The sequence below is a fragment of the Ictalurus furcatus genome, chromosome 21 (genome assembly GCF_023375685.1).
Source record: "Ictalurus furcatus strain D&B chromosome 21, Billie_1.0, whole genome shotgun sequence".
Taxonomy (NCBI): Eukaryota; Metazoa; Chordata; class Actinopteri; order Siluriformes; family Ictaluridae; genus Ictalurus; species Ictalurus furcatus.
In genome coordinates, this window is record NC_071275.1 from 17,184,015 (window position 1) to 17,198,865 (window position 14,851).

General features: G+C 39.8%; 1 protein-coding gene across 3 annotated transcripts in view; it reads left to right on the forward strand.

The window, feature by feature from the left end:
• Nucleotides 1–14,405, forward strand: part of gata2a (GATA binding protein 2a) — a 16,316-nt gene extending 1,911 nt beyond the window's left edge. Inside the window, exons 1-6 of one of the 3 annotated variants that reach the window (XM_053653077.1) lie at nt 2,636–3,077; nt 3,273–3,801; nt 4,878–5,449; nt 8,541–8,699; nt 11,729–11,854; nt 13,402–14,405. In XM_053653077.1, coding sequence (XP_053509052.1) covers nt 3,576–3,801; nt 4,878–5,449; nt 8,541–8,699; nt 11,729–11,854; nt 13,402–13,704 — 1,386 coding nt within the window. In that variant the 5' untranslated portion in view covers nt 2,636–3,077; nt 3,273–3,575 and the 3' untranslated portion in view covers nt 13,705–14,405. Of the gene's footprint in view, nt 1–2,635; nt 3,078–3,272; nt 3,802–4,877; nt 5,451–8,540; nt 8,700–11,728; nt 11,855–13,401 lie in introns of those variants that run through there. The other 2 variants (XM_053653080.1, XM_053653078.1) reach the window with 2 other exon arrangements.
• The last annotated feature ends 446 nt before the right edge of the window (nt 14,406–14,851 follow it).

Genomic DNA, 14,851 nt, shown 5'->3' on the forward strand with positions numbered 1-14,851 from the left:
CCTGGTGGTTTACTAGCAAGCATTTAGCACAAGTCTGCTTCAAAGAGGCCTGCTGTGAAGCCGAGCTGGATCAGGATCACTCAGGAGGGCCATTAGCATCATTCTTGCTGAAGACGACAGTCTAGTTAGGGCGACCATTCAACAACATTAGTGTTGCATACACTTTATAAAGCATTTATTAATCTTTAATAAATCGTTAATTACCAAACGTTAATGCCCATTTTAACTAGCATGCCTTAGCTTCAATGTCACCATGATCAATTTTGGCGATTGCTGTTTAGCCTAAACATAATTTAAAAAAAAATTCCATCAGTCCAAAATGACCAGAATTTATTCCCTGATGTCAGTGGTGTTGTCTGGAAGCCTCTGGCTGCACATATTCTCCTAATGCCATGTGAGCCCATGCACCTTATTAAACAATGCACTATTTATTAGTTTTAGGCAGTGACAGTCCAGGGGTGTTGCACATCTGGCCAGGCGCCATGAAAACAAAGGGATGCAGGCATCAAATAGAGAGTGGTTTGCTGGAGTCTGTTGGAGCTAGATATTAAAACACACACAAACTATCACACACGTGTACACATGCATAAATGTTCATATAGATGTAGATATGTGTAGATATGTATATGTATGTATGTATGTATGTATATATATATATATATATATATATATATATATATATATATATATATATATATATATATATATATATATATATATATATAGCTCTCTAGAGCTCTTAAGACTAACTAAAACATCGAGGATGCACTCACTGATGGGGTTTAATCAAAATATATAGCTGCTATAATAGAATAGTCATTGAAGTCAACTCTCCCCCTTGTAAAGTCCTATTAGTCCCTTGAGTGCGCCCAGACAGACTCTTCCTTCGATTTAGTGACGTCAAATGGGGACTGCAGGTCGGTTGCTGCCAGTTCCAGTTATTGTCTGTCAATCATCTTTTTGTTCAGACAACCTGTGACCTCTTACACTTTCGAGGCAGTGTAAATGCCACTGTTTGTGAAAGAAAAATTAAAAACATTCAAGTACATCATGAATTCACGACAAATGCCTCGCTCTGATTTAATAAAGCATGATACTTCGGTTAATCAAGATTAACCGCTTAAAATTTTATTTATTTATTTATTTATTATTTTTTAGCAGGACTATGTTAATTGCATTCACCTGAGATTATTTACATCCTAATTAAATACTACACTAAATATATGCTCAAAACATTGCTAAAAATTCGACCAAAGAAGCTGACCAGCCGGAACGCAGGCTTTAGAAAGCGTTTACAGTGCTTCCTTTGATCCAGAGGAGTTAAATGAATAATTAATAAGCGCAAAGTGTTAGTACAAGATGTCATAGACCGCAGAGTTACAGGAGGTGCGAAACTGAAGATGAAGGGCGACTCGTAACAAAACGAAACGCAAACGAAACTGGGCTTGGCTGGAGTTACCTGAGAGCAGGCCAGTTCTAGCTCAAGTGTAGTAGTAGTAGCAGTAATAATTATAATAATAATAATAATAATAATAATAATAATAATAATAATAATAATAATAATAAGTATGGTTATTGCTTCAAAGAATAGAACAAAATCTACTGTTGCAGCAATAATTCCGGTATGGCAATTGTGTCAAATACACACAGTACACGAAAATATGCACCACTGAGAGGCCACTTTTAACAAATTTATTGGTACTCCATTTTATTGTCTTTTTCCTATATGTCGGAAAGAGAGTTATGTTCGTGCGCTATCCCCAAATTATTCAAATTATATTTCACGGTGAAAGCCGTATAATAGCTTATTATATATTATGCATACCCGTTCTTTAGCTGACCTGGCTCCAACGTTTATCTAATGTCTTATCAAGCTAATTGGCGACGCTGTGTCTTAATTCCTGTGGTGGTCCAGCCTGCGCGTTTCACCGCCAGCGCGAATTAACGAAGCCTCTCTAATGGCCACCAATTGGCTCTTGTTTCGGACAAGCCCATGCGACCTGTCGGCACCAGCCAGGCAGAGGGGGAAAGGGGGCCGTCTATTAAGATGCAAAACGACGTTTGATCGCTCGAGATCGCCTGCGAAAAAACAATGTTTGCGCAAGAGGAATGCAGCGACTACTAATTAAAAACAATTAGACGCTCGAAACAATGGCGCCACTTTAGAGGCCATAAAGCGCTCCTCCCCAAATTAATGCCCGGGGTGTTAGGACTGGTGTTTGTTTGCGTTACGGCTGTACGTGAAAAATCAACATTTGTGGCTTCAACGCGTCTTAATGACGGCACGATTGCAGCCATGTCTCTCGCTTTTTAATATATGATTTTCATTATAGGATAGCATATACTGTAGCCTATGTACTATTTATTTATTTTTTAAATTGCACCAAAGACTTGATGCTACATAGTTTTGTTTTTTTGTAATTAGTATGAAACATTTATGATGGGTTTTTCAAAAACATATGTGATAATACATTTGGTGTGTTGAAATGACAAGCATTTATGCTTAATAAAGATCATGAAAGACAAATTTAATCATCTTTTTAGGCATGAAAGCAGCAAAAAAAAAATAAAAAAATCCCACAGCATTTCGTGTACATTTCTTTGTAGCTGTTGTGTTTATTTAAATAAATAAATAAATAAATAAATAATAAAAAATAGCATTATAAATGCGAAGCATGAAGCCATAAGAAAAGGTAGATCTCAATACATCGGCCGGTGATTAATGCTTCTCTCAGCGCTCCATAGGCCACTGTGAGCCTATCACAACCACCTCGCTCTTCCATTGGCTGGCGGGAGGTCGCTACCAGCTCGTGACTCCGCCCACACTCGCGTGATATGGAATTTGCTGGCGCCAGGTCCGACAGAGCGCGAGCGCGATTCATTAAAAGAAACACAAGCAGCGCGCAGGACGGAGATACACCACTTAGTGAGCGCGTTTAACAACACAACAGCACCTAACCGCGGCACAAATGTCGAGATGCAGCTCGGGGATTAACTTTATTTTCAAACGGACTAACACAAGTTAGGAAAATAAACAACAACAGTGAAGGAGGAAGAGTGAAATGCAGCCTTGTGCAGTAAGTACCTCTTTGGCCCGATCTAGTTTTTATTCTCCTTCAGCTGAAAAGGGTTTGAATCGGAACATGAATTTTAAGGCTGTGCATGTTTAATAAATACATCTGCATGCTTGTTTGCAGTGTCTGAATGATGTGCAAAATTAGCTATATGCATATAGACTCATGTGCCCTACCTGGATGTTTTTGTTTTTGCAGGTGTATCTGAGTGTCTGAGGACTCTAAACATATCATTTTCATCATCCAAAAGACAACCACTTTGTACAAAGTGAAAAGGACGCTTTTCAACCACTATTTGGGCCATTTTTTTGTTTCACAGTAGACTAACAACAAATACTTTTGGGAACTATAGATGATCTCGGCTTTTAGAAAGCTGCCGTAATACTACAGATAAAAATATTTTCATATAGCTAATTAAAACAAACAAACAAACAAACAAAAAAAAAAAAACAGGAAATTTTGAATTTTATTTTCTGACAAGTCTGCACGGAAGCTTCAGGTATGGAAGTGGCGGCAGATCAGTCTCGGTGGATGGCGCATCATCACGCGGTGCTCAACGGCCAGCACCCGGACTCACATCATCACGGCCTCACACACAACTACATGGAGCCTATGGCGCCGCTTTTGCCCCCGGACGAAGTGGACGTGTTTCTAAATCACTTGGACTCGCAAGGCAATCCGTATTACCCTAACTCAAGGACAAGAGTGTCCTACAGCCAAGCGCACGGTAAGTTTTATCACAACTGATTGAGAAATAACATTTTGTCTAGGCCCTAACCCTTTATGTGTGTGTTTTGATATTGGCCTGTGTTTGTTGTATGGCTGTTAAATATATTTGATTTATCTCTCTACTATTTTTGTATAATAATAGTTTTCATATCAATGTATTTCGCTGCGCCAACCAACATTTTGCATGAGATTATAGTGGCCTAATCTTTGTTTTTCATCGACTGTTCAACAAGACAGTGTAAACAAACTTAACCCTGGTGAAAACTTGTGTGCATGCTTTTTGGTCTGTGATCAGTTGCAATCCAAAAAATGTGAAAGATGTTGTGCACTCACTACTGCATACGGTTATTTGTTATAATGAAAGTTAGCTTTGTATAGAAATAGAAATGATGATAGCTCGCTGTTCAGTATTGCAATTCATGATGCTGAACTGCCATCCCGATGAAACGTGGCCTGAAGATTAAAACAAAAAAGGGAAAAAATGTTCAGAAACTGACATAGGGAGGAAAGGGAAGTTCATGTCACTTCTCTTGGCTGTTGGGCGAGACAGAGACAGAGAGAGAGAGAGAGAGAGAGAGAGAGAGAGAGAGAGGCATTTCCCGGATACAAAATACAAAAACGAAAAAAAAATCACTGATAACAGTCTTTTGTTCACTTACCTACTGTAACTTGTGTGAGGAGCAGAAGTCGGCACATCGGTGTTTTTATGAAAAAGGTATCTTTATTTATTTATTCATTAGCCTGGTGTGTAAAAATTTCCAAGGGGAAAACTTTAAGGCGTTGGCTTTCCTTTTGACTGGACTGTAGGATAAAACCCTTGATGTGAACATTTGAATAGTTCTATATCTTATAGCCTATCTTAGATACAGTTTGAAGAAGATGACGAGTTTGTGTTATTCGGGAACCGAGTCAACAGGTAGGAAACGGGGCAGGAATACAAATCTAATGCGCGCGCTGTCGCAAAAAAAAAAAAAGAAAAGAAATAAGGAAAAAAAAAATTTGTCCGTAATAAATGACGATTGAAAGTACGTGTTGATTATGAATTAATGTGGGGAAAATCAATTGTGTTTACAGCTCGATTGACTGGGAGTCAGGTCTGCCGGCCGCATCTCCTGCACAGTCCCGGCCTCTCGTGGCTGGACGGGAGCAAGGCGGCCCTCTCAGCGGCGCACCACAACGCCTGGGCGGTTAGTCCATTCAGCAAAGCCGGTCTTCACGCCACCAGCGCCAGTTACGCTTGCAGTGGCGGCTCGGCCACGGCGCCAGGTTCCGCCTCTCTAGCGCCGTCGAGCCACGCGAGCCCACACCCGCTCTACAACTTCCCTCCAACGCCTCCGAAAGACGTGTCGCCAGACCCGGGACCATCCTCTCCATCCTCCTCCTCGGTGACGCGAATGGACGAAAAGGAGTCAATCAAGTACCAAGTGGGTGACGGTATGAAGATGGAGGGATGCAGCCCTCTCAGGGGCGGCCTGGCCATGAGCGCGCCACAAACGCCGTCCACGCACCACCCGATTCCCACGTACCCGACCTACTCTCTCCCCTCGGCGCACGACTACGGAGCCGGTCTCTTCCACCCAAACCTGCTCAGCGGCTCGTCCTCCAGCTTCGCACCCAAATGCAAGAGCAAGGCACGGTCCAGCTCGGGTGAGTTGCATCAACTTTTACTGACCATGACATGGCATCAAATGAACACTTTAACATTATAGGCGTATAATTCAAAAGGTTTTTTTTTTTTTTTTTTTTTTTAATTTTGTGTGTGTGTGTGTGTATGTGTGTGTGTGTGTGTGTGTGTGTGTTGGTATTCTGGTATAAACTTTACACGAGAGTGATTTTTGGTCTACCCTCGTGCTGGGATTGTAAAACTCATTTAAAAATAATAAAAATATGGTGTCAATTTTAATGACGCTCTTTCAATCTCGAAATGTATAGCCAGTGAAATATAAATAAAACCCCAAAATGTGTTATTAAATGATAACCCGAACCTTACACACTTCACACTTGTTTCTGTGATTTGGCTTTATGTATGCTTAATATTTGACATGTTTAGATAATATCAAGAGACATGATTATTTTTTTCCCCCCTCAAGGCCTTTCTTGAGAAAAAAAAAACTTCAGTTGTTGACAGTGATGGGTCCCATCCAGATGAGTCATTGCTAAAAGAGAGAGAGAAAAAAACCCGTCATTGAGTTAAAAGAGACACTTAAAGAGTGGCCTAACATAGATGTGAAAAGACAAATTATAGACTGCAAATTGCGTGGACAAAAACAAAATAAAGCACAAATGAGGCATAAAAACAGGATAATGTGAAATAATAATAATAATAATAATAATAATAATAATAATATGCGCAAAACTTTGCATATTTTTTTTCTGTCCAGTCAGACATGAATGAACATTATGAGTTAATCCACCTAGAGGTGTTAATTCCACACTAGGGTTTCCCTAAAAATAAACTGAATCTGAAACTAAATCTGATGTTATTGTCATGAAATGGAATACAGCCCTAAATCAGTCCAGGCGCACGCGCGCGCTTTTCTCCCGGCTTTGAGCCTCTCGTTTTGTTTTTGCTTGACCGGACTCCATTGCGTTTTTAAAACATGCTGGAGTCACGACGCGCTGGCTCCTGCCACATCCTGTGTACCTTTGACTGAACAAATCACGACCTGCTCCCCTCCCTCGCGACCCCAAAGCCAACAAACCGGGACGAGGCTCACGAATCTCGCGCCTGTTGCTCAAAAGCGTTATATTTAATAGCATAAGGTTATATATTCGAATGTTATATGGAAGGGCTTTACATAGTTACAAATAGGCGATAAGAAAAATTATTATGTTAATAATAATTAATTGTGTTAATTGTTTCCTCTTCTTCTTCTTCTTCTTCTTCTCCTTCTTCTTATTATTATTATCTACACTGTACAATGCTCATTTGTGTACCATATGTACCCATAACTACAGGTTTCATGGGTGCACTCTTAGAAAAAACGGGTACCAAACTGTACCATTCCTTGTCACTGGGTGCCACCCTCAAGCATACACCTTTTGTACCTTTAGTAGTTATTTTTTCCATAGATGCATATAGTGTACCAAAAGATAAATGCACCACCCCAGCTCCAAGGAAAGGTACAGTTTAGTACAATTTGAGAGAGTGAGAGTTGCACCTACAAATACAACATGCATAATTCATTGCTTAATAATTCAAACAAACAGTGTATGCAGTGAGATTTCATACATGCACTAGATATGACATAGTTTTGTACAGATCCAATAACAGTTCGTGTAAAATGGCATGTTCTTCCCTGCTTACTTCCTGTAGTAAAAGCTAAGATGTGTGTTCTGGCACAGTGTGCTGGTAAGGTGATCTGAACAATGTGAGTTGGACAGGTGCCTGTTGTCATTACAAAGCTGCATATGTAATTTCCATCAAACGCAGACAATCCCATGAAATCCTTCCCTCTTGGCAAGTTTATCTTAAAGCATGTGAATGCAATATTAGCTATAAAAAGAAAGGATCACCACCAAAAAAAGAAAAGTTCTGGCAGACCTAATATTAAATTTCTGACATGACAGAGTATAAATATATCTAGTCATAACTGTAAAATTTGTACCCACTCGTGCATTTGTTTCTTGTTTACCATAACATGGTGTAAAATCAGAGTTCAATCCTACACCTTTGTAAAACAAAACCATTGTGGAATCTAAGTCATCTCAGGGGTCAGTATAATGAAACTCTGTGTTTGGTCGTCTTTGAATGACCTCTATTCTGTGATGGCCTGCAGCACAGGGCCCAACCCACCGACCCTGTGGCCATTTTGTCCTAACACTCCCATAACCATAGATTAGCTCAATCACACAGATCCCTCTTCGCCTGCTTAACAGGAACGGTGACACAGAAAAATGCAGCAACATGACCGAATTACTAAACATACACTTCAAAAGGAGTACCACTATTGTCCAGGGCAGACTCCTTTCTCTGGCCTGGGTGGGACAGCTTGTCCCTCACATTAGAAAGAGAATAATAGAGGCATGATTCCTGGGAGAGACAGCAATGAGAAGAGAGGTGGAATGAATTAAAGCACCAAGTCATTACCAACAGGTTTAGATTTTTTTTGTTTGTTTGAGTAAATATACATGAGAATGGTTCCAGTAAACAGTAAAGCTGATGAAGCCAAATTAGAGCATGGAAACTCCCAAACTGTTAGAAGTGTATAATTAAGGAGTTACATCAGTGGCTAGGGTTTGAGGCTACAAGCCATATACATGCTAATGTTGAGTATATGGCAAACTGAGAGACACAGAGATGTTCAGCAATAAATTATGTAATACTATTTCTCAATGGGCTCCTTGGGTTTTAGACATTCGCTGCTTCTCTGCCATGCTTTAGTGGATTATTTTACACGTAGGTGTCTATGTCCATTCTGATTCTTCCTGATTCACCAGGGCTGAGCGACAGACCTGGGGTCAGCCAAGCACGGATGTGTATTGTTCTCGTCATTCTTTGAGAGAGATTTTATATCATGAGGAACAGCTTAATGCGCTATCGATGGGAACGGTCAGATTACATATCGGCTAATTAACTTGGACAGCGTACCTGACCAGATTGCTCTTCTATGAGCTGTGCACTCGGTGTGTTTTTATTTGGACCCCTCGCACGTTTTTGTGGCCTCAGATAATTTCTATATCGATGTGAAGTGAACTTCTTAATTATATAAAATTCCCTTTGGTTTCCCTCCATCTGAATTCTGCACAGAGGGCCGTGAGTGTGTGAACTGTGGTGCGACCTCCACCCCTCTCTGGAGGAGAGATGGAACAGGCCACTACCTCTGCAACGCCTGCGGCCTCTACCACAAGATGAACGGACAGAACCGGCCCCTGATCAAGCCCAAACGCAGACTGGTGAGTAGCACATTCCCGGCCTAGTCTCACACAAACACACTTGCACATGAGGGCTAAATAGGAGTCTGGAGCAGAGAGAATACACACAATTCCAGGAAAGTTATATTTTCCCTATGATCTTCCTGGAATTGTTTGTCGCCCTCACCCCCTGGTGATCCCCTACACTGCCTGTTACAATACTGCCACTATTGCCATTGTTGCTGCTATCATTATTACTGCTAGTTCTGATACTGTTACTGATACCAATGCCCACGATGCCTAACCCAGCTTAATTAACACAACAGCACGGGGACAGGAAGACTTAAGTAGACTGACCTGTCCATGCTTCCGAAATCTGACCGATCTTCATTATATCTGCGGTTCCTCTGACTGCTGATGATATGTTCTTCAAATATATCTGGTTCTTATATACGTTAAATATAGGCTAGGTAACACTCTCTGGGCAAATGATTTCTTTTTTGCACATTGTAATATATTTCAGAGGAATTCAACACTTTATATATTGGCTAAATATCTATCTAAATAAGTAAGATTTTAAAATGAATCATAAATTCATTCCTCACTACATCACTTTTTTTTTTTCCACACTAGCTCAGTTTATGAATGGATTTTAAAACAATATCTACATTGAAAAAAATTTGAAATTGAAAAAAAAAAGCTAAATGTTAAATATTGGTGTTTTTTTTTTTTTTTTTTTAGCTTTTTACTTTTTTAAAAGTACATTCAAAAATATTAGGGAGGAAAAACGTTCATATTTTAAGATTAAGCTTATTTTTATGAAAAAGAAGAGCAAACAATAAGCCTTTATGTAAATTATAACCAATCGTCTTTAAAATAAAAATAAAAAATAATAACAATAATTCAATGCATGAGTAACCCAAGGGAACGGATTTGGAGTTTTAAAGCGATTCACAGAACGGATTTAACATGTTTGCGACATTTGGAGTTACTTAAACTGTTTACATACCCCCACCCCCACCAAAAAAAAAAAAGAAGAACGAGAGAGAGAGTATTTAAAAATCTATTCATGACCTCTCTTTACTCGTTTGCTCGCATTCCTTTCTCAGCCGACCCTGCACGCCGTTTTAATTGAGTGGGACAGTCTTATTCCATTAGGCGGCTGTTATAATTGAATTTGCACTTGCCTGAGTGACCGTCAGAACTGAAGATGCACGTCTCTGAGGGAATTCTCTCCGAGTTTCTCTAATGTCAAGGAATGGAAAGTATATTAGGCAAGATTTTGATGTGAGGGAATGATCGTCTACGCTGTAAATTGTATCTAAAATTAAGAATGACTTGTATATACACACGTAGAATAAAAACAATTATTATTATTATTATTATTATTATTATTATTATTATTATTATTATTACACTCAGAAAAAAAGTACCTTATAGGGTACATAACTAGACTGTAAATACCTTTTAGGGTAAAGCTATAAAGGTACACTGCACATTTTTCCAAGACTGTGAGTGTATTATTATTATTATTATTATTATTATTATTATTATTATTATTTTATTACTATTACTATTATTATTATAGCTAGCCGCAGACATTTTGTTCTAGGACTTTAGTTTGTGCTGTGCTCTCCAAATAAAAAGATGAAAAGCCCATAAGCTTTTTTTCCATGGAGTCAGGCTACACAGCAGCTCGCGCTCTGCGTTTTTTAGGCCGCGGTGTTTTCGGAGCCCTTCCCCGTTCAAAGGCCGTCCAGTTGTTTCCTATCCGGATATGTGGCCAAGCTCGATAAGGAAACCACGGCTCCCGGGTGTTTCCGTCTTCAGCAAACCCTAGTGAATTCTGTACGGACCCGCCAGGCTCGGCAGTGGAAAGCGATTAAGCAGAGGCGTGCGGGAGCGCGCGGTGCGGGTCGAAGAGCGGAAAATCCCCGGATTTACGCGCTCGCGCGCTCTTGTTTGTTCTGCCCGGTTGTCACTAAGCGTCGGAATGCATGGCGTGTTGTTGTTGTTGTTGTTGTTTTGTCTATACATTCTTAAATGTGAATGAGCACATACGTGTGTGTGTGTGTGTGTGTGTGTGTGTGTCTAAAGAGTCATTTTGTGCGTTGGGTTAAAAGGAACAGTCACGTAAATTGTAAATGGAACAGAAAGTGCGCAGCCAACGCGTACCCGGCTGCAGGGGGATTGTATTGTGCGCCTCTAAATGTTTCTTATTATGTGTGAAAAATTGATCTGTAATGGACACAATGCGAACAGACACGCGGCACCCCCACAGCGCTACACCCAGGATCAAGAGAAATAATGCGTCGAAATGGGATAAACTAATGACGGATCTGGTAGCTTAAATTTACTGAAATGCGACATTTCATGAAACGCAGAGCCAGCAAATCTTGCCAGACGCAAAGATGGTGCAAATTGGAAAATTGAATTAAGCTTGCATAAATGCACAGAATAATATATTTAATTAACCCGACTCCCCTATAAGCCATTTCATATGTTTAGCTTTGATGCTGTTTTTGGGATAATTTTGAAATTCTGCCTGCTCTGGTGTAGTCATAATATCCATCACCCCAGCTTTTCCGAAAAGATCTTTATCATGTGTCAGGGCTTCCTCCAGAGCAAGGCCTAGCAATATTTATTTCATAACTGAACCAGAGATATAATGTATATTGCTATATATTGTATATATCTGCCTTCCCAGAGAGACCATGAAGTAATGAAAAGCACATCATATTTTTACTCCCATTTCACATGTTGTTAAAGCAAAACATTCTATTGTAGGCATATTTTTTGCTGCATATTGTGATTGTGGTTTGCCTTGCATTATACTGTAACACTGTGAAAGATTGGGGTGCATTATTATTATTTATTTATTTATTTATTTATTTATTTAATTTTTTTGAGAAATATTTTCATGTTGAAAATCAGTTACAGGTTAGATGGGCTAATGTATGCATTGTAGTTTTCTGCAACAGCAACACTACACAGGCAAATAGAACAATACTGATTAAAAACTGATATATTACTCAGTCCTAACCCTTTGGTCATTGCTGTGGTTCTCACAGTCGGCAGCGCGACGAGCCGGAACCTGCTGTGCAAACTGCCAGACCACTACGACCACGCTGTGGCGACGCAATGGCAACGGAGATCCAGTGTGCAACGCCTGTGGCCTCTACTACAAACTCCACAACGTAAGTAGTCAACACAGGTTCAACAAACACAACATAAGTACACAATATAGTACTTGGGACCTGTATTCAAAACTACATGATTAAATATGTCAAAACAGTATGCCATCAGATGCTAGTCATCATTATTTTGACATACTCTTTACTTAAGGATGCACAGCACATGCAATGCTGCATTCTTCCAAATTCATATTTACAATCAACTTAAGACCATAGGTTTTGGTTTGGATATTTCAAGGCAGGATTAAGTCAAACTTTTCTAAGAGAGTTAATTTAAGCCTTTTTTTCATGACATGTGGAAGTTGTTCTGGTTTTAACAGGAGTATTGTAATGGAAGTGGTTGCTGGCTATTTCGTGCATTCATTACTTGCTTTCCCCAGGTCCTGAAAGTAAAACCTTATGTTTTGCCTCTTCTTGCCATCGTTAAACAGGAAAGCGAAGAGACGGACCAGTTGACATGTAGTTAGCTAGTTAAAGTTTGGCCACAGATTACCATAGGCCTACTTGTTCAGAAAAGAACGCTAGAGCAAAGGCAAGAGGCAATTTTTTTTTTCTCTTTGGCACTTTAAATATGATATGGCATTTCGTAATGGATTTCCACTTGATACTAATGTATATGGGTTCGCAAGTTTCCTGTCCAACACTGGTAATGTTAATTAAATAAAAACAAATGTTCAAGTCTGCCAACATCATAGATTTTCAGCTACCAACAATTTCATCAGAGCTTGTGTTATATCCAGTCCCATCCACCTTATCATAAAATGAGTGAGTTACAATCACGGTTCATGAGGCTCCGCATCTAAAACGCAGCCATGGAAAGGCCAAGCTGACGCGGTCAGAGGGGCGGACAGCTTCTATCGATTTAGGAGACGGGAAGGAGACTATGGGGACTCAAAGACGGCTTTTTCCTGTCAGGCAGAAGCCGGTGACCGTTTCTAGCTTTTGATTAATCCCGCTTTGTTTCAATGGGAGGCGTTATTCCCAGGAGGGAGCAGAGCATGGGATGGCCATTCACACACACGGCGTCTGTTAAACCAATTCAGTGCTGTCTGAAAGTTCGCCCCCTTTTTATGTTAAGCTTGGCTTCTATTAGGTGCTTTAATCCGATGAATAAATAATTTTCAGCCTAATCAGACAAGCGCGACAAAGCGGTTGGGCCTCTTTCGGGATGGCCGTCTTGCTGACTGTATTTATAATTGCTCTTGAAAACTAAATCATGACATGCAACACAGCAATGGCTACTGTAATAACTGAGAACAGCATTGGCCCCAGAGGCATTTTTATTTTTTTTTTAATCTTTTTTTCCCCCTTTTATAATTGAGAATGGCATCAGTTCAGAAGACTGCTAAATAAAATACCTTGTTCCGAAGGCTGCAATTAAATGCATCTTATTTCTCAAACAAGGACTCTCTTTTTTCCATGTTAATAAAAGTCATACCTTGTTAGTTATTTTTAGAACGAAAAAATGTGCTGAATGTCCCGCAGGCACAGACTGAAATGGATACCTTCGCCAATCTAACATCCGTCTGCCTCTGTCCCGCTCTCTGTAGGTCAACAGACCACTGACGATGAAGAAAGAAGGCATCCAGACACGCAACCGCAAGATGTCCAGCAAGTCCAAGCGAAACAAGCGGGCGTCCGAGGGCTTCGATGAGCTCTCCAAGTGCATGCATGACAAGACGTTGCCCTTCGCTAGCGCTGCTGGTGCCATGGCTGCCCACATGCCCCACATGGGCCACCTGCCTCCCTTTAGCCACTCGGGCCACATGCTGCCCACGCCGACCCCCATTCACCCAACGTTCAGCCACCCTCACCACTCGGGCCGCTCACCTGTCTGGGCTGAGCCACACTGAGGATCCCAGAAATCAACAAACCTTCCTATACGACCTCCATCAATGAGGTTTTTTTTCTTTTTCTTTTTTTTTTTATACAAACAACCAGAAGTGGAAAGAGGACACTTTTCTTGTTCATAAATCCTCCTGTCCCCCAAATCATGGACATGGCATGAAAGGAGCGAGGACAATTGTCGCTTCTAGTGTTCCTTTATTTTGTACTGAGTCACTTTGGTACTGCCTGGAAAGACAGGAAGTGTGTTAGAGCAGAGTCACTGTGTGCGTGCACCAGTCTTATGTGTACTATATGTGTGTGGCTTTTGGACTCTAAACCAGAGAAAAAATTAGGAGAAAAGAAAGATTGCTTTCAAAATGCCTAACATGCTGGGATACACACGATCCATGGACACACCTGCCTCTGAACACACTCTATGGACATGACTAGCCAGCAAACAGATGTTTATAAAGCTTGATTGTTATTATCGGTATTGTTATAATTGTTATTATGATAATTTATTTTCACACTTTATTTCTTTTTTGGGCTCTCCTCAAAACCATATGTTTATTGTTATAAATATTATTTGATTGTTATTATTAAAAGAAAGGAAAAAAAGGAACAAAAAAAAAAAAGGAACACTGACTTATCTTAGCCAAGGTGATATTGCTGAACTGTACGTTTCTATCATTTTCCATTACACAAATAAAGAAATAAAGTTTTAATACTTATCATCCAATAATTTCTCCTTCATGTGTCTATAGGTTATATTTGATACAATATAACTTTATTCAAGCAAATCTCATTAAAAATGCATACAAATTTGAATGCGGTTGGATTTCACATGAATGACGTAGTAAGAAAGGGTACAAATGCTGACTCCGCCCCTAAAGATAACCTTAACCTTTGTCACTTTATGCAGTTGGAATCACATGAATTTTGGATGAAATCTTCAAATCTTATGAAAAAGTGTAAACCAACATTTCTATTGTTTTAAAATTAGAATTAATTTCACACAAATATAGTCATAAAAGGACTACAAATGCTAACTCTGCCCCTAAACCTAATGATAACCTTTGTAACTTTTCGTCTATCTTGAGTTGTATAAATTGTTACAAATGTGTAAATCGGAGACCATTTTGGATCAAATCTTCATCTTCAAATGTATACAAA